Source organism: Aedes albopictus, chromosome 2 (assembly GCF_035046485.1).
Source record: "Aedes albopictus strain Foshan chromosome 2, AalbF5, whole genome shotgun sequence".
NCBI lineage: Eukaryota > Metazoa > Arthropoda > Insecta > Diptera > Culicidae > Aedes > Aedes albopictus.
The window spans coordinates 154,141,108-154,159,483 of NC_085137.1; the positions used below are offsets into that span (position 1 = coordinate 154,141,108).

The 18,376-nt window shown below is 41.4% G+C and overlaps 1 protein-coding gene across 1 annotated transcript in view; it reads right to left on the reverse strand.

Annotated features, from left to right (window-relative positions):
* LOC109412673 (atrial natriuretic peptide receptor 1) overlaps nt 1–18,376 on the reverse strand; it is a 67,474-nt gene that overhangs the window by 14,968 nt on the left and 34,130 nt on the right. The window contains exons 4-6 of the mRNA XM_062850622.1: nt 8,160–8,237; nt 7,677–7,953; nt 6,098–6,532 (exon numbers count right to left, since the gene is read on the reverse strand). Of these exons, the coding sequence (XP_062706606.1) occupies nt 6,098–6,532; nt 7,677–7,953; nt 8,160–8,237 (790 nt within the window). The remainder of the gene's footprint in view (nt 1–6,097; nt 6,533–7,676; nt 7,954–8,159; nt 8,238–18,376) is intronic.

An 18,376-nucleotide genomic window follows, 5' to 3' on the forward strand; every position in this document is an offset into this window, starting at 1 on the left:
ATGGTATTACACAAGGTATTATATTTTCCGGAATACTATTCCCCGGAGTGGCATTTGTCGTTCCCGTTGGTGCTGTATCATTATGTCAAAGGATATCAGGCCTCAAATGCCACTAAGCCGAATGGGTTATATTTAATGATTTTAATGCTAAGGAGGTTTACTAGGCAGCCTAGTTGAATGGTTAAATTATGATCTATGCATTTACCTCGAAAGAACAGCCTTTCTAAAAAGGTGGGAAAAATCTCTGATGGAAGAGTAAGTATTGTGGCCGCAAATAGTACAGTATAACGACCAAGCGGAAAGGTTTGATGTTAATATCTGCATACTAATAACTCTCCCGTGTGTGATTTTTCCTTCTTATAAAAATAGGCTGTTCTTTTGAGGTATTTGCATATATTCAGTGTTGGCATTCTTACCAATGTGTAAAATGCAGCGAGCTTCTGCGTGCGCATATTCCTTAAAAATGATTCATCGGAGATTTCCCCTTCTTTTGAACATAGGCTGTCCTTACTGTGTTTGAATGTTATAGCTGCATCTTTTTTTTTATCAAAGGTTTTCCTTCTTTTAAAATGTTGAAAGAACTATAATTCAAGTTCAGGTGTTGAAGCTGCTTACTTTTTACCAGATGTTTCTCCTTCTTATAAAATAGGCTATTCTTTCAAGCAGTGTTGTATTCGAACAGAACGTGAGCCAAAAATGAACTGAGCACTTTATTTTTTTTTGATCGACAAAGCATTGAACTTGCCTGTCATAGCTTTTGCTGCTTAAGAGCGCTCGCTCGGTTCCCATTCGACTCTGAGTTCACATGCGCTTATCTTCATCATTAAATCCTATGTGTCTTCTTTCCTAGGACTAGAACCTTGTGCCGCATCTACATGTTTGGTCGTTATTATGTTATGTCACAGGGAAATACATCATAGATCCTTTGGTACGACATTGTGGTCTCGGATATTGAAATACAGCTCCAGGAATTTAGATTTTTTGAAACACACGATGGTCGGACTGGTTCACTCTTCAATAAAAGGAGATTTAATTATCCCAAAAGATTACCAAAATTGAAGGGTGAAATGGCGCAAATATGACCATTGTAGTATCACAGATACCAGGGTAACATGTTAGTCAGCATGCTACGGGTTCAGTCCTATCCAGTTTATGCCACGTTCAATTTGCATGTTCAAATATACATATTTGATCGCAGTGTGCCGAGTATGAACTTCAACGCAAATTGAACGCGTTTACACTGCAGTGCTGCAATTCGGTTCTGAATTCTTATGCGCACAACATTGGGGGAAATAGTTTCTGTCGATATGTGATGCTAATAAACCTGTTTAGTCACCCGGAGTTCCTTGAGAAACTTAGTCAGGAATGGCCAACTGATGGACCGATGATCAGACTCTATTGGTTTAGGCAATTTTATGATTTTCGATAATTCATGCCAATAACTCCGTTACTGTATTGTATTAAATCATATGATTAGAAATCCGGATTTTCCAAAACCCATGTTGACCGGACTGGTACGGTCAGATATGGTTCCAATAGCAGAAGAATTTCTGAATCTAATGAGCTCAAAATGTTTGAAATCTGTGGAAACATGGTGGAGGTATGGCCATTTTAGTTTCGCGGATTTCACTAGTGTTCAACTTAGAGCTCGCACGCGTTATAAATTTAGAACTGAACAAAGTTCATACATTTTTGAGCAACAGTTAGGTACAATAGTTTTTGCCTTAACTACCGCTTATTACCCGAATTACCCGAACAATTGTTTACATCTAGGACTCATTCAACCTAGTTTCCGAGTTGACACACATAATACTTCAAACGAGTGGAAATAAATTGTTGGCGAAATCCTTTGTCAATTTGAACTAAAATAGTTTAGTATTAATGGGGTATTGGCCTATATGATACTGAAGAAAGTACAATAACATAGACATTATGATACCGAAATCCATAAGGTTATGTTCCACTTGAATGTCTTTTCATCAGTTAGAGTTAGCTCACGTGACCAGATGTCCATTCGATGAATAGTCAAATCGATTGAATGTCATATACTTCCTCTTCCGTAAAATGGGTTTTGACCAAATGACCGTTTGACCAAATGTACTTTCGAGCAAAGATTCTTTTGTTTCCGATGATCATTTTCAAGTCGAGTCAAATGTTTATCAAAGACCAATAGATTAGCCATAAATGTCCAAAATGTCATTTCATTCGGTTCTCTACAACTTTCAAAACTTTTCAACATGTTGATATCTTTCAGCCTTTTGATATCTTTCAGCCTTTTGATGCTTTCAGCCTTTTGATCATTCAGCCTTATGTGTTTCAGCCTTTTGATCATTCAGCCTTATGTGATTCAGCCTTTTGTACGTAACCCACGGTGAGTCGATCGAAGAAGTGAAGTTGACTACTACTCACTTGATCAAGGTTGTGGAGGCGTGAATAAGGTCCAGAAAACTGGAGTTAGCTCACTACAAAACTGAGGTGATGATTGTGTACAACCAGAAATTAGAGCACGAAGCGGTAATCAGTGTAAGCGATTGCACTATCACTTCGACGGGCTCCGTTAAACACTTGAGCGTGATGATCGACGATAAGCTCACTTTCGGTGGCCACGTTGATTACGCCTGTGAAAGAGCCTCCACAGCTATAGTGGCACTGTCACGGATGATGTTCAATAGCTCTGCGGTGTACGCCAGTAAGCGCAAGCTTCTGGCTAGTGTCGCTACATCCATACTAAGGTATGGTGGTCTAGCGTGGGGAACTGCACTAAGTACCGAAAGCTACAGTGGTAAACTGGAAAGTACTTACAGGCTGATGTGCCTGAGGCTTGCGAGCGCGTAGTGTCACACGACGCGCTCTGCGTCATCACTGGTATGGTGCTTATCGGCAACCTTATCAGAGAGGACATGGAGTGCTACGAAATGCACGGCACAAGAGGCATACGCAGCACTGCCAGGATGGCCTCGATGGTCAAAAGGCAGTGCGCGTGGGACAGTTCCACCAAATGAAGGTGGATCCATAGGTTGATATCGAGGGTAGATACCGGATTAATGTGTGATAATTGGGTCTCCCGTTAGCCTAGTGGTTAAGGCTATGGATCGCAAATACGGCGGGTTCGATTCCCTGGGCATATTGTATCATTGTACTTGCCACACAATGTACAAATTCATGCAATGGCAGGCAAAGAAAGCCCTTCAATTAATAACTCTAAACAATTAATAGCTCTAAGAACACTAAGTTGAAGGTCAAGTTCCAATGCGAACGTCGAGCCATAAAGAAGAGGAAAACTACCGGATCAATAGGCCCCCGCCTATTCCACCTGAAACAGGTCCTTTCAGGTCATGGTTGCTTCCGACAGTATCTACAGTCTACACCGTTTCGGGCATGCGGTTTCTCCCGAATGCCCTGTTTGTGCTGGTGTAGATGAAGCGTTCGAGTACCCGCGTTTTCACACAATGCGTGACCGCATGCTTGCCACATGCGAGGAGGACACAATTCCGGACAATCTTGTCCAGCGGATGTGTAAGGATGAGTTTGACTAGAATGCCGTTTCACCCACATCGTCTTGGAACTACAAAGGAGGTGGCGCGAAGACTCGGAGAATGGCTAGTTCAGATGTGGTACAAGAGGTGGTCCAGGGGTTCGGAGTCGGCTTCGTAGGTCAATCGACCCTTATTGCAATTAAGTGACCGCGGAGAGAACATCCTGGTAGCGTTGTTGTCGTGGCGCCGCCGGTTTACTGGGTTGGATCCGCGCCCGCAGTTGGAAAGGGGTCTCCGGTAAGGGCCGGGACAGGTTGGGGAGACCCTTCTGGTGCAGTTATAGGGCCTGAAGGGTAATGATACCCTTGCCTTCAGTAGGTCAGGTCCAGTGTTTAAAATTTTCATTTTCAATGAATGAAATTCAACGTGAATTTTGAAGATTCTCAACTGCAGGATCAAAATAAAATTCATTTTGGTGAATGAATTTTTTCACCTATTCATTCATTTTTCTGTCACTGACAATTTTCACTGAGAAATAAAACTGGACCGTAACTCTCGATTATACTTCCAATAACCTCAAAACTTGTGTATAGTAGTTAATTAGAATATTAATTATGTTCTCTATTTATCCATTAAGCCGGATTGTGCGTCTGCTAACAGGAATTTGACATTTTTCGACTTGCGAAAAAATATTCGTGACAGAGAATTGAATGAAAAAAGAGAGGCATTCAGCTGACAATGAATGTGGCCAAACACGAATGAAAAAATGAGAATTTCAATCTTCATTTTCAATCTTCGATTTTTTTACTCTCTGGTCAGGTCTGGTTGCAAGTAGGCATCAGTTCTAGATGCCTGCAAAACAGTTGGGCGCGGGTGTGGGGTTTACCTGGCTAACCTTCCGAGGAAAAAGGGGGTGGTTAGGATCACTCGGGAAACTGGCAAAGCGCTAGCACGCTATCGTGATAGCCTCTTCAAATCGAGTCATCGATGTTCGTTGCTGCAGGCTACGCAGCTAACCTTGAGGATGCGATGTGCAGTGCACTAACCCCTCTCTGAAGCTATGCCTTCTTGGTGGTTCCGGTGAGACAAAGGGTTTGGCGACCATAGGAATGTGGATCGAGGAGAGAGTAGTCTTGGCTTTTACTTATGTTGTAGAAGACGGCCTTAACCCACACTACCCGAACCTTCCTGTTCGGGTGTCTGTTGAACATATTTCCCCCCTATGGTATAGAATAATTTTTCTGTATTTACATGAATTATCCCGGCTAGGCGACATATTTTTCTGATAAAACTCTGTGTTCCTGATGATTCCTGATGAACCCTCCTGAGGTAGTCATAACTGAGCTCATGATAGAACTAGCGGTTTTATCACAGCATTTTTTGGTTTATGTTACGGCCACGAAATCTTTTGTTGGTTTTATGCATTGCCTCACAGTTTTGTGTATTTGTTTACAAAAAAAATCTCTCCGACAACAACCGCAAATGCAAGTTTTATTGAAATGGTATATAATAAGTGATAAAACCAATACATGTCTACTTGCAAGTATTTAATTGAAGATGTTTATAGCAGAAGTTATATGATAGTTTTATGGAACGCCAAAGGTTCAAAGTAAAAAACTACCACATAAAACTAATTTAGAACTACTAGCTTTTTGACATGCTCGTATAAAACCAGGATAAAACATGAATAAACCTTCAAGGCATGCTGATTGTTACTTGGGATGTAAGGGTTGCACAGAAGTCACTGTGACTTACTGCGCAACCCTTACATGCGCTGCCGTGACTGTTTTGTAACCATGTTTGATGCTTGGGAGGTGATCTCAGGGTTCAGTAGTCAACTGCGCTGGCCATACCGGTGCCCTGGAGTCAAACTAGAGCAGTGTGGCCACGCGGAAGACCCTTTGTTGCGGCGGTAAGCTACTAGTTTAGATCCGAGACCGTAGATTCGAAAAGGTTCCTGTAGGCTCGCCTACCCAGGACATAGGAAGTGAGTGGTGAAACCATTTAGAAAGCTGACAATACTTTGTACCTCTTTCTGGTGGTCCCGGGGAGACAATGGGCTTGGCGGCTATGGCAATGGTTTAGGCTTTGATCGGGGGAATAGTACATTCTCTCATTCGTTGACTTCGGAGGAGGAGGAGGAGGCTCCAGTCCCCACTACCAGACCTTTTTTGTTTTATTAGGTGCCTGTTAGACAGGGCTTCTTTTTTGAGTTTGAGAAATGTACGGAAAACATCAGATCAGACAACGCACTAGTGCGTCTAGTTACAACTTTAACGTGAAATCTGTGCTGCTGTTCGTCAATAAAATCTGGTTTGTATCAGTGAAGAACACTCAACGGCTGCGGTATACAATTTGTAGATGGTGGCCTCATAATTTGATCTCTTACGTGGAGCTATATCGTCTAAGTGGACAATCTAAGACACTGAGCTTTTACTAGAATATCGATTGATAGTCAACAATTCAGTTATAATCCCAAATTATTTTGTTTTGACACAAAAAGCACCACCCACGCCAACGAAAAAAAAAATGAGCAACATTCAATATTCCCAACAACGCCAATAACAATCACCGGCTTACCGCCCGGCAAATATGTATCTAGAGACACAGCGGGTACTCACCGTCGAAGCTTCTATTCCACATCTTCCGAGTGATTGCCGTCCCGTCTCGGATGTCGCCACCTTCGTTCAGTGTCTCGTTCAGTGCCATACCCAGCAGGTAGACACCATCGAAAAAGGCTCCGATGAAAAAGTTCACCTCCTCGTCCTCCACGAAGGTGTAATTGTAGTCCCGTTTGGCGCGGAGTCTCACCTGATCGGCAAAGTACTGGTACGAGGGGCTGGTGGGCTGCAGCAGCGAAACTCTCAGCAGGGCTTCGTACGCTAACCGAGCGGTTTGGTCGTCTTCGTCGCCCAGTTCCCAGTAGTGGTCGCCCCAGTAGGAGCTTTGGAAGATTTCCACGTCCAGAAATGTGAACTCACCCCTCGTCATGCCGAGCCGGTGGGCCGAGAGCATGAACTTTCGCACCAAACTGCCCCGGACGGACAAGATAATCACTGCAAAAAAAAGAAAAAAAAAAAAATAAAATATAAGATGGGTGGAAAGCTTCGAGGTAAACAACGAATCACGGTCGGATGGAAAAGAAAATTGCCAAATGAATTAGGGTTTATTGCAGCTGGGAGGCAACTGGTGGCACACAACAAGCCAATCATTTAACCGGGATGGTACCATTAATTAGCAGAGGATGGAATGATTGAGGCAGGTAATACACGCGAAATTCTGGCGCCATCGATGCTATGATTATACTATTGCGGTAGATAATATGCTGATACTGCATTTCTTTTGAACTAACTTCTAACTGGTTTTATTTATATTGTAGAGCTGTCTAGTGTGATTTTTTTTAGGAGATATCTACGGAAGTCTCATAAAGCTGCTCTTAAGTTCAAATGCTCTTAGGCACCCTACACACTACTCAAACCGTTTGACCAACATTGCCACCGCCCACTGGTTCGTCGAACCAGCTTATGTTTCTGCAACCGTATGACGAATTGCCAAATCGTGTTGCACCAACATGCCACTGAGGTTGCACCAACATACTCTCCCATTTGAAATCGCACTATGTTTGTGCAAAAACACTACACACGGTACGATCGGTTCGTCAAACATTGGCTCCGCCCACCGTTGGTTTGAGTAAAATCAAACTGGTTTGATTTTTGCCAACCAAACCATCAACCGTCAAATCGGTTTGACGAACTGCCAAATCGGTTCGTCAAACAGCATCACACACGGTCAAACACATCACCAACTCAACCACCAACCTGGGGGCGGAGTCAATGTTGGTCAAACCGTCTGAGTAGTGTGTAGGGTGCCTTATGTGAAACAAAGATGCTTGTAAGGTACTTCAAAAACCACAAAGCATCCAAGAATTATTGCGCTTGCCTGGGATTATGATAAAACCAATTAGAATGAAGCGTTACTATGAAAACGTTGTCATACAATATATCTAAAATCAACTAGGATATGTATTGTTCTTTGAGACTGTTGAGTATCATTGAGGTTTCTTGTTCAATACAATGGCATCAGATGATTGTAGAATGTAAATCGTTATTTTAAAGAATATGCATACATATATTCAATTTTGAAACTTCGTGAAAACGATGAACAATCACTAGCACTGCTGCATACCTAAAACCTACTCACCTCGAGCGTACATGCTCACATCGCGCAAATAGTTATCCAGGTCCTCTTCGTCGTTTCCGTCCAGTTCTCGCACGCAGGTCAGCAGGTCTTCCTCCTTGAGCCCGTACTCGAGATTTTTCCCCACCGTCAGGGAAAACAAATCCGACCGGTCCAATATCAGTGCGATGTGCCGCCAGTCGAACGTATGGAAAATGCTCGAGAACACCAGCTTCAGCCGACACTGGCAGTACGACATGCGAGTCAACGTTTGATACTTGGATTTGTCCTTGAAGATTCCCTGCAGGATTGTGTAAGGAAAGAAACCAAAGAACAGAAGAGATGATTTTAAAGAAGAACGTTATTTGGTTCGGGAAAATTGGCAAACGGATACGTCACTTTCGAGTTGGGTTTTGATAGTTTTTTGCTTGCTGATTTATGTGAGAAGCTCAGTTCCGTATGCATATATTCTGTTCAGTTCAGTCTAGGATGGAGTTTTTAACTTACCGTGCTTTCGTTTTTCCATTTATTACTCAAACGTCCTAAGATTCCGGATGTTACCGAGAGCTCACCTTCCGATGGGGGCTGAACAAGATGATGATTGTTTACCACAACGAACATGTAAATACAATGCAAATGAAAGTGAATGTATCATCTAGTAATGCAAATCATTCCCTGACACAATTATTTCGGATAACTTAAAGCTGGAGACTTTTTGTTCTAAGATATCCAGTTTATCTAGATTCTAGAATAGCAAACGATTTCCACTAGTGCATTAAAATGTTATGTCACATAGACACCCAGCCAACACAAAGTCGTATATAGGGTGTCCCAGAAAGTATGGGCACAACTTTGAAGCTCTGCCATTTGGAAACGGATGCATGGTTAGTCTTTATTTTCACATATATCGTGCCTTAATATATTAACATCAAATGCCAATCATTAGAATTTGTTTTTTACACATCGTTTGAATGCGGTAGAACGTTCCCTAAAAGACCTTTTAAAGTTTCTGCACAAATTGCTATATTTTTCAATAACATCGCTCAACAAATTATTTTCCACACATGAAATTAAGCTCGATAAAAATTTCAAAAAATATATCCGCGATTTTCTACATGCGTATCTACTATACAAATATTGGATTGAATTAAAAACATATACTTTTGAACCTAAAAATTTAAGTTAAAATTAAAAATCGATATTTTTGAAACCCCGAATTTCAAATAGTCGAAAACAAGCTTCTAAATATATATCACAGCACACAAAAAAGGGCAACAAAATTTCACTATAAGTTAGATAAAAGCTCCAGCTTTATAAAGTGTACATTGAAATATTGTTATTCTCGTTAAAACATGTTTAAAAACTCGAATATCTGTGGGCATGTCTCATCCAAAAATACAAAAAGTGATTTTTTCGATTTTCTCAAAATTCTGATGTTCCAGTACGCACAGGGAAACCATATTCTTATAATAAATTTCAATTAGGCATCTGAGGAAACATGTTTTCGAATATATCATACCAAAAACAAATCAAAAAAATTGTTTCAAATTTGTGTATTTGGCTAAACAGTAAAAAAATAGGTTGTGCAGGAGTTTTGAAAGTTCTTTTTTCATTTTAAATATTCTGCATGCAAAAACACTTTTAAATATATATTTTTTTATAGATATCAAATAAAATACTTTGAATAACAATACAAAAATATAAAAAATGTTGTTTGTTAAAAAAGCATTGTATTCTCGTTCTACAAAGTTGTGCCCATACTTTCTGGGACACCCTATAGATGTAGAATAAGATGCTAAAGTGGAGGCCATATGCGTACATGCCTCCATTTAACCGCGTTTAAAGTGTACGCATATAGCCTCCAATTTAGCATCCTATCCAACAGCATATGCGGTCGTGAATTGAATGGATGACTGGGAGTATTCATAACCAGTCTCACTGCAAATCATACAATTATTACAATTCATAAAGGTTTAATATTGACCACTTCCTAGCAGTGAGTTGAAACAAAAGAATGAATGTTACTGGATAACCATAGCTTTCCGAATACCGTGTTAGGTCTGCATCTTCCCAAGGGTGACAGAATAGAGTATTTGTTTATAGAAAGTCATTAATTATTGTATCTAGATTTGTTTCCCTAGGGGACACCTAAGGAGAGCAAATATCAGTGACTTCAGTTTTTTTTTTTTTTTTTTTGTAAAAGCAAATATCAACCATGAACGGGTCGTATAATAATATACTGCGTTGTGGACAGAAAAACCCTGAAATTTAAACGCAATCGTAAGTATGTAGATGTGCGCGACAGTGGCAAATTGTTTTGGTGTCATCCGCGCGTTATTCTTGTGGCAATTTACGAAACTATTTTAGAAGTCACCGAATCGATTAAACGTCCTAGTGTATATTTGTTTACGATTGCGATTAAATTTGAGCGTGGATTTACGGCGCTTTTTTTTGGGATTTTCGTCACTATTTTTTGTATTTCTTTATTCATGCTTGTCTGTATTTCTTCGGCAATCTCTTAACCCTTTGGAGCCGGAGGGGTCATATATGACCCCAACATAGAAACGACTGTATAAATTCACCCATTCGATAAAACAAAATACTGTCTCCGGCAAAGTTTCTGCAAATTGAGCCCTCTATTTGGGAAAAATCGGAATATTTGTTTTTGGGACTTCATTGATAATCTAGAACATCCTGAACACGATGAAATTTGGAAAAACGAAATAAATGGCACACCAGTTGTTCTAAAAGCTGAACATGGATGTGGATTACGTTTATATGTATTCATTTAGACTTCGTCAAGAATATCAAAAGGTGTTTTATATTCTGAGATGTTCTAGGTGTTCCAAACTATCCTATAGTTAAGTAATTTAAATCTACAAGAATAATTTTATGTATTTTTGCCACAAATAATAGCATTGCATAACCTACTGGGAACCGCGAAGCTATTGACATCTTCAATGACATTTAGAGACACTACAGGGATATTCCAGGTCAGCCAAACTACCTTGATGTTCAGGACTTCAGGTCTACACTCGTAACAATAGCCATATCTGCTATACTGAGTAACGTTGCATATTTATCCGTGGTTACTGGACCAATCATCGATTTCGCCGCCTCCAAGAACATGGCCATTCGTAGCACCTTCTTCCAGCACAGCCTCCCGTATAATTACACCCGGAGATCACCACAACAAACGGAATCGCAAATCGACCACGTTCTGATTGATGGACGGCACTTCTCCGACATTATCGATGACAGGACCTATCGTGGCGCTAATATCGACTCTGATCACTACCTGGTGATGGTTAAACTGCGCCCAAAACTCTCCGTTATTAACAATGTACAGTACCGGCGACCGCCCCGGTACGATCTAGAGCGACTGAAGCAACCGGATGTCGCCACCGCATACGCGCAGAATCTCGAGGCAGCGTTGCCGGACGAGGGTGTACTCGATGTGGCCTCTCTAGAGGACTGCTGGAGTACAGTCAAAGCGGCCATCAACAACGCAGCCGAGAGCACTATCGGGTACGTAGAACGGAGTCTACGAAACGATTGGTTCGACGAGGACTGCAGAGCGGTTCTGGAGGAGAAGGATGCAGCGCGGGCGGCAATGCTGCAACATGGAACCCGACAGAATGTGGAGCGATACAGACAGAAGCGGAAGCAGCAGACCCGTCTCTTCCGGGAGCGCCGCCTGGAAGAAGCGTAGTGCGAGGAAATGGAACTGCTGTGCCGTTCACAAGAAACACGCAAGTTCTACCAGAAGCTCAAAGCATCCCGCAAAGGCTACGTGCCGCAAGCCGAAATCTGCAGGGATAAGGACGGGAGCCTCCTAACGGACAAACGTGAGGTGATCAAAAGGTGGAAGCAGCACTTCGACGAGCACCTGAATGGCGAAGAGAATGTAGGCACGGAGGACCAAGGCAGCGGAGGAAATGACTATGTTGATGCAGCAGAGGACGGGAACGAACCAACTCCCACGCTGAGGGAAGTTAGGGATGCTATCCACCAGCTCAAAAACAACAAAGCGGCTGGTAAGGACGATATCGCAGCAGAACTCATCAAGATGGGCCCGGAAAAGTTGGCCACTTGTCTGCACCAGTTAGTAGTGAAGATCTGGGAAACTGAACAGCTACCGGAGGAGTGGAAGGAAAGGATAATCTGTCCCACCCACAAGAAAGGCGACAAGTTAATGTGTGAGAGCTTTCGAGCGATCACCATTTTGAATGCCGCCTACAAAGTGGTATCCCAGATCATCTTCCGTCGTCTTTCACCTAAAGTAAATTAGTTCGTGAGAAGTTACCAAGCCGGTTTCATCGACGGCCGGTCGACAACGGACCAGATCTTCACCGTACGGCAAATCCTCCAGAAATGCCGTGAATACCAGGTCCCAACGCACCACCTGTTCATCGACTTCAAAGCGGCATACGACAGTATCGACCGCACAGAGCTATGGACAATTATGGACGAGAACAGCTTTTCCGGGAAGCTCACCAGACTGATAAGAGCAACGATGGACGGTGTGCAGAACAGCGTAAGGATTTCGGGTGAACTATCCAGTTCATTCGAATCTCGACGGGGACTACGACAAGGTGATGGACTTTCCTGCCTACTATTCAACATCGCCCTGGAAGGTGTTATGCAACGAGCCAGGCTCAACAGCCGGGGTACGATCTTCACGAAATCCAGCCAATTTGTCTGTTTTGCGGATGACATGGATATTATTGCTAGAACATTTGGAACGGTGGCAGAACTGTACACCCGCCTGAAACGCGAAGCAGCAAAGGTCGGACTGGTGGTGAATGCGGCTAAGACAAAGTACATGCTGGTAGGTGGGACTGAGCGAGACAGGACAAGCCTTGGCAGCAATGTTACGATAGACGGGGATACTTTCGAGGTGGTAGAAGAATTCGTTTACCTCGGTTCCTTGCTAACGGCTGACAATAACGTGAGCCGTGAAATACGAAGGCGCATCATCAGTGGAAGTCGTGCCTACTATGGGCTCCAGAAGAAACTGCGGTCAAAAAAGATTCACCCCTGCACCAAATGTACCATGTACAAGACGCTAATAAGACCGGTGGATCTCTACGGACACGAGACATGGACCATGCTCGAGGAGGACCTGCAAGCACTCGGAGTTTTCGAGCGACGGGTGCTAAGGATGAACTTCGGCGGCGTGCAGAAGAACGGTGTGTGGCGGAAAAGGATGAACCACGAGCTCGCTGCACTTTACGGCGAACCCAGCATCCAGAAAGTAGCCAAAGCCGTAAGGATACGGTGGGAAGGGCATGTTGCAAGAATGCCGGACAACAACCCTGCAAAGTTGGTGTTTGCTAACCATCCGGTTGGTACAAGAAGGCGTGGAGCGCAGAGAGCACGATGGGCGGACCAGGTGGAGCGTGATCTGGTGAGTGTTGGGCGCGACCGAGGTTGGAGAGCTGCAGCTGCAAATCGAGTATTATGGCGGCAAATTGTTGATTCAGTATTATCATGAATTTGATGTTAACTAAATAAATGAAATGGACCAATCTGAAGTCTACTTTTTTATTGTAGACCTTTGGGACATTGAGGTTCGCCCAAACTGTTCTATAATGAAGTCCTTCAAATCTACAAGAAAAACTTTATGTGTTTTCGCCATAAATAATAGTATTGCATAATCTGCTGGGATACGCGAAGCTCTTGATATCTCCACGTCCACGTCAGCCAAACTACTTTGGAGTTCAGGACTCGAAACAGTATCCATATCTGTTATACCAGAGGTTCCCAAGCTTTTTGCTAACGCGGCGCCTTTTGAAATTTTCGAAAATTTCGCGGTGCACCAACATCTTTGGACATAGAATTTTCAATATTTTAGAACAACTTCAGCTCAAAAATTTAAATTCAGTGTAGTGAAGAATTTTTTCTCAAAATACAAATAAAAGTGAGGTTTTTAACATGTTTTTTTAAAGAAAAAAATGCATACGAATTTCATCAATATTTGTTAGATTTCAAATGTCCGACTCTGGCTATGATCGGGTACAGTGAGTGATTGTGCCGCCTGTGCAGTTTAGTGAAGTTTTTGCTACGTTCTAACTGCAGTTTCGATCTGAATGGCTATTCAACTATTCACACGAGTGTAGTGTCTACGCGGCCTATGGAGTTTTGCTGATTTGAAGCTGATTATGCATAATATTGATGTGATTTTCTGATCGTTGTCCGAAACACATATTGCATACTTGTAGCGCCATTGGTTTCATCTTCGTTATCAGCTGTCAAGTTTCGGCACTCACCGTTTTGCACATCCGATTGCACTCATTGTTTACTGATGATGGGGAGCGATACTTTGGTGCTGCAACGACAACAAGAATTCGTCACATCTCTTGATAATCTTCTAGCGAGAATGCAGTCCATGTTCCACGAAATGGTCAACAAAACCATTGCAATTATCGAGACTGGCAAAAGCTCCTTGCAAGATAAAATTAACGTTCTTCGCGAAAAAATCCAGTATTTCCAAGAGACGAGCAGAGCCCAAATTGATACAGTGGCGAATGGTGTGGGGAAAGTATAAAGCGAAGTCTGTTCTATCGCCGAACGTACTGCTGCTATGGAGAGAAGCGACGATTTATTGCTATTTGGGGTTCCGTTCCACCCTTCTGAGGATCTTCTTGGAGTTCTGGAAACGGTGTGCTCTGTACTCGGATACAGCAGGAAAAATGCTCCGCTCGCCTTTATCAAACGTCTTGCTCGAGCACCCTTGAAAGCTGGTTGTACCTCTCCCATTTTACTCCAATTTGCCTTCAAAAGTGAGCGTAATGATTTCTTCAGACGATACCTTGCAACACGAAATCTTTCGCTTCAACATCTTGGACTTGCGACGAAATCGAGGATATACATCAGCGAGAATCTTACTAAGCTTGGCCGTACGATCAAGGGAGCCGCACTAAAGCTGAAGAAGGATGGAAAGCTTCAGTCCGTTTTCACGCGTGGTGGAATCGTCTACACAAAAGTTGCTGCTGAACCGAATCCAATTTTCTCGCTGAACCAGTTACCAACATAATCCTTATCCATTGAAAGTTATTCTTTCCTTCCTACAATTTTTCCATGTCTCCCATCCTTATCAATCCTCTGTTTATTCCGCTCCTGAAAGTTATCTGCAAGATTCCTTTTCCTTAATATTTCTGCATATTCCTTCCGTAGATTTCCGTGTCTCCGCTCCTTCATTTTTCCTTTGTTTTCTTCCGTCCTAAAAGTTTTACATTCAATGAGCACTCTTTCATCGAGTATATTCTTTAAGGCGAAACTGGAAGCATTTCCTCATTTTTTTGGTTTTTGATTTTTAATTAAATAACGAAGCAATATTTTCAAAATCGGTTTTCGTGCACATGTAGAGTATGGATCAAGGTATCTGCTGAATTTTTTTGTGATGGAAAAAGTTTTCCATTTTTGCAGAAACAATTTCTTTGTGAAATTTTATTCAAAAATGGTTTCTGCGAAAACGAAAAATATTTTCCACCACGAAAAAAAATCAGGAGATACCTTGATCCATACTCTACATGTGCACGAAAACCGATTTTGAAAATATTGCTTCGTTATTTTATAAAAAATCAAAAACCAAAAAGTGAGGAAATGGATCCAGTTTCGCCTTAAGTGCTCATTCTGCTATGCTGCCGATGCTGCTGTTGTTGAAGTTGCTATTGATGCTGTTGTTGGCCTATTTTCATTATGTATTTACTTAGTTCCAACCGAATTCACGAACTGCACTAGGGTTTTTTTTTTTTCAATTTTATCAATGAATTGTTTTTCGCTAAATTACTTGTCATTCACTTTGGTCACATTCACATCATTCACAACCTGGTAAAATGCCAGTAAAATGGGCAATATGCATCATTGTACCCTTGCTTGCGTCACTTGGCGCAGTTCGGTCGTCCGAGCGTCCGACCGTGCCGAGCTCTCGACGCATACTAATTAGACACCAGCAAAACAAACTGCCTGGTGGCTAGGTATGCGGAGTGCGAGAGTAAGTCTCGGCTTCATATAAATAACTCGCTCGCACTTGTAGGTAGTGGGCACAAACAGGAGTGTGTTGTGGATTGGCATCTAAGCCGAAAAGAGAGATGAGTTTGTGAAATAGGAGTGTTCACGGTGCGGCTTCGGAGTCAGTTTGGCTTTCTATTCCGCAGAACCATTACCTGTTCTGTGGCTTAGTTGGTTAAAGCGCCGGTCTAGCGAATACGAAGTCGTGGGTTCGAATCCCACCAGAACGCGATTTTTTTCACAAATTTCATCTCTCAATTTGCCAATTAGCAACATTTCGTGCCTTCTAATTACAAGTTTTTCCAGTATGTTTCAGACATACCAGCTAACCTGGTAAAATGCCAGTAAAATGGGCAATATGCATCATTGTCATTCACTTTAAGGACAGACTTGTTAGAATCCCAATATGGCCGCCACAATGGCCGACTTTGGCACCTACTCGCGACTTTGAGAGCACAAATCTCTTCGTAAACAAAACCAGCGCACCTGAGCTTCTTATTTTAAGCTTATTGCAAGTGAGCAAGAACAGAATAATAAAAGGCATTGATGTTTGAAGCTCGCTTCTCGAGATTTGTGCGTCTGAAGTTTTGATGCACTGTGGAACCGGGATTTGAAGACGTTTGTCCTTAATTGCTGATTTGTTGATGTTGAACAGGGTAGGACAGTTTTGTTTAAGTCCGCTTACTATGTCTAACATAGATGCCGGATAACCAAGCTAATGCTCTTTCAAATAGTTGTATTCCCCGTGTTGTGATGAACAGTGTACTCAATAACAATTATCTGAATATTTGCCACATTAATATGCAAAGTATGTGTGCCCGACAGATGTCGAAATTCAATGAATTCAAGTTATGTTTCTTCCAAAGTAAAGTAGATATTGTCTGCATTACAGAAAGTTGGCTTACAAGCGATATAAATGACAACTTGGTCGCTCTAGATGGGTACAATCTCTTGAGACTCGACAGAAGCTACGGCCGTGGGGGTGGAATTTGTGTTTATTTTAAGTGTGATTTGAAATTTAAAGTTCTTTGTAATTCAGAATTAAGATCCGGTGTCGAGTATTCAAATCTTACTGAATATTTATTCGTTGAAATCCAATATGAACAGGATAAATTCTTACTAGGCATCTTTTATAACCCTCCCAGCTCAGATTGTTCTGATTTATTATTAGATCAATTATCTGAGCTGTCCGTACAATATCCTAACACAGTTATAATAGGAGATTTTAATATAGATTTAGATAAATCATGCAACAAAACATTTAAATTTAAAAATTCTGTTGATTCCCTCGGATTTGTTTGTGCAAACTCATTCCCAACCCATTTTCATCAAACTGGATGTTCTCTGATTGATTTGATTCTGTCGTCCAACCAAGAATTTGTACTAAATGCCTAACAAGTGTCAGCCCCAGCGTTTTCAAACCACGATATAATTTTTTCCTCATTGAATATAGCACGAAAATCAATCCCTGACCATTTCACGTACAGAGATTACAAGAACGTAGACTTTGGAGGGTTAACACGGGCCATCAACTCAATTGATTGGTCCATTTTTGACAGTATAACCGACTCCGACATAGCAATTGATGTTTTCAATAAAATATTAAGTGATCTACATGATTCTTTCGTTCCACTGCGTCGTTCCAAGCCTAAACGTAATCCTTGGTTCAATAGTGAAATTCAAAGGGCTATGGTTGAACGTAACATTGCGTATCGTTTATGGGTTTCAGATAGGTCGACAGTAAATCATAACCAATATAAACGGTTACGTAACAAAGTTACACAACTTATCCATAACGCCAAATCCGATCTTGTGACTCTTCTAACTCATCTAAGGACTTATGGAACAAACTAAAACATATTGGGGCAATAAATTCATCTACATGTAATAGAAATTTTGATAACACAAACGCGGAAATCAATGAATATTTTGCTTCAAATTTCACTGTTGATAATAGTACTTAACAGATTCCTCTTGAAAATACTCATGGATTTCAGTTTTCACCGATTAGTGATCATGATGTCATTTTAGCGATTAAATCTATAAAATCTAATGCAATTGGCAAAGACAATATTCCAATCTAGTTTATTCGACTGATTCTTCCTTCAATAGTTTCTCAAATTAGATCCATTTTCAACTTAATTATTTCTACATCTAAATATCCTCGTGGTTGGAAATCGTCCAAAGTAATCCCAATTCGGAAAAAAAAACATCAGGAAATTCTCTCGACAACCTTAGACCCATAAGCATTCTAAGTAGTTTATCGAAAGTATTTGAAAAAATCCTCAAATCACAAATTCAGAGTCATCTATTAAACTTCAATTTATTGACAGAATTTCAATCTGGGTTTAGAGCAGGACATAGTACTACAACTGCCTTTCTCAAAGTACATGACGACATACATACTGTTATTGACAAGAGGGGTATCGCATTTCTTCTTATGATTGATTTTTCTAAGGCTTTTGATAGGGTATCACACACATCGGAGTTTTCATTCTCAAGATCTGCGGTCCGTTTAACACCTATGTGCCTGAGCCTCATTTTGCACCCAATTTCAAAAATTCAAAAATCTGATTCTCAGCCGTTTCTCAACGAAAGTTAATTAAATTTTGACAGTTGATCACAAAATCCTTCTAGTTTATGTAACCGGTATCATGGTTCCGGATTTTTCCGTTATTCCGGATTTATAGCCGGGGGTACTGGGGTAA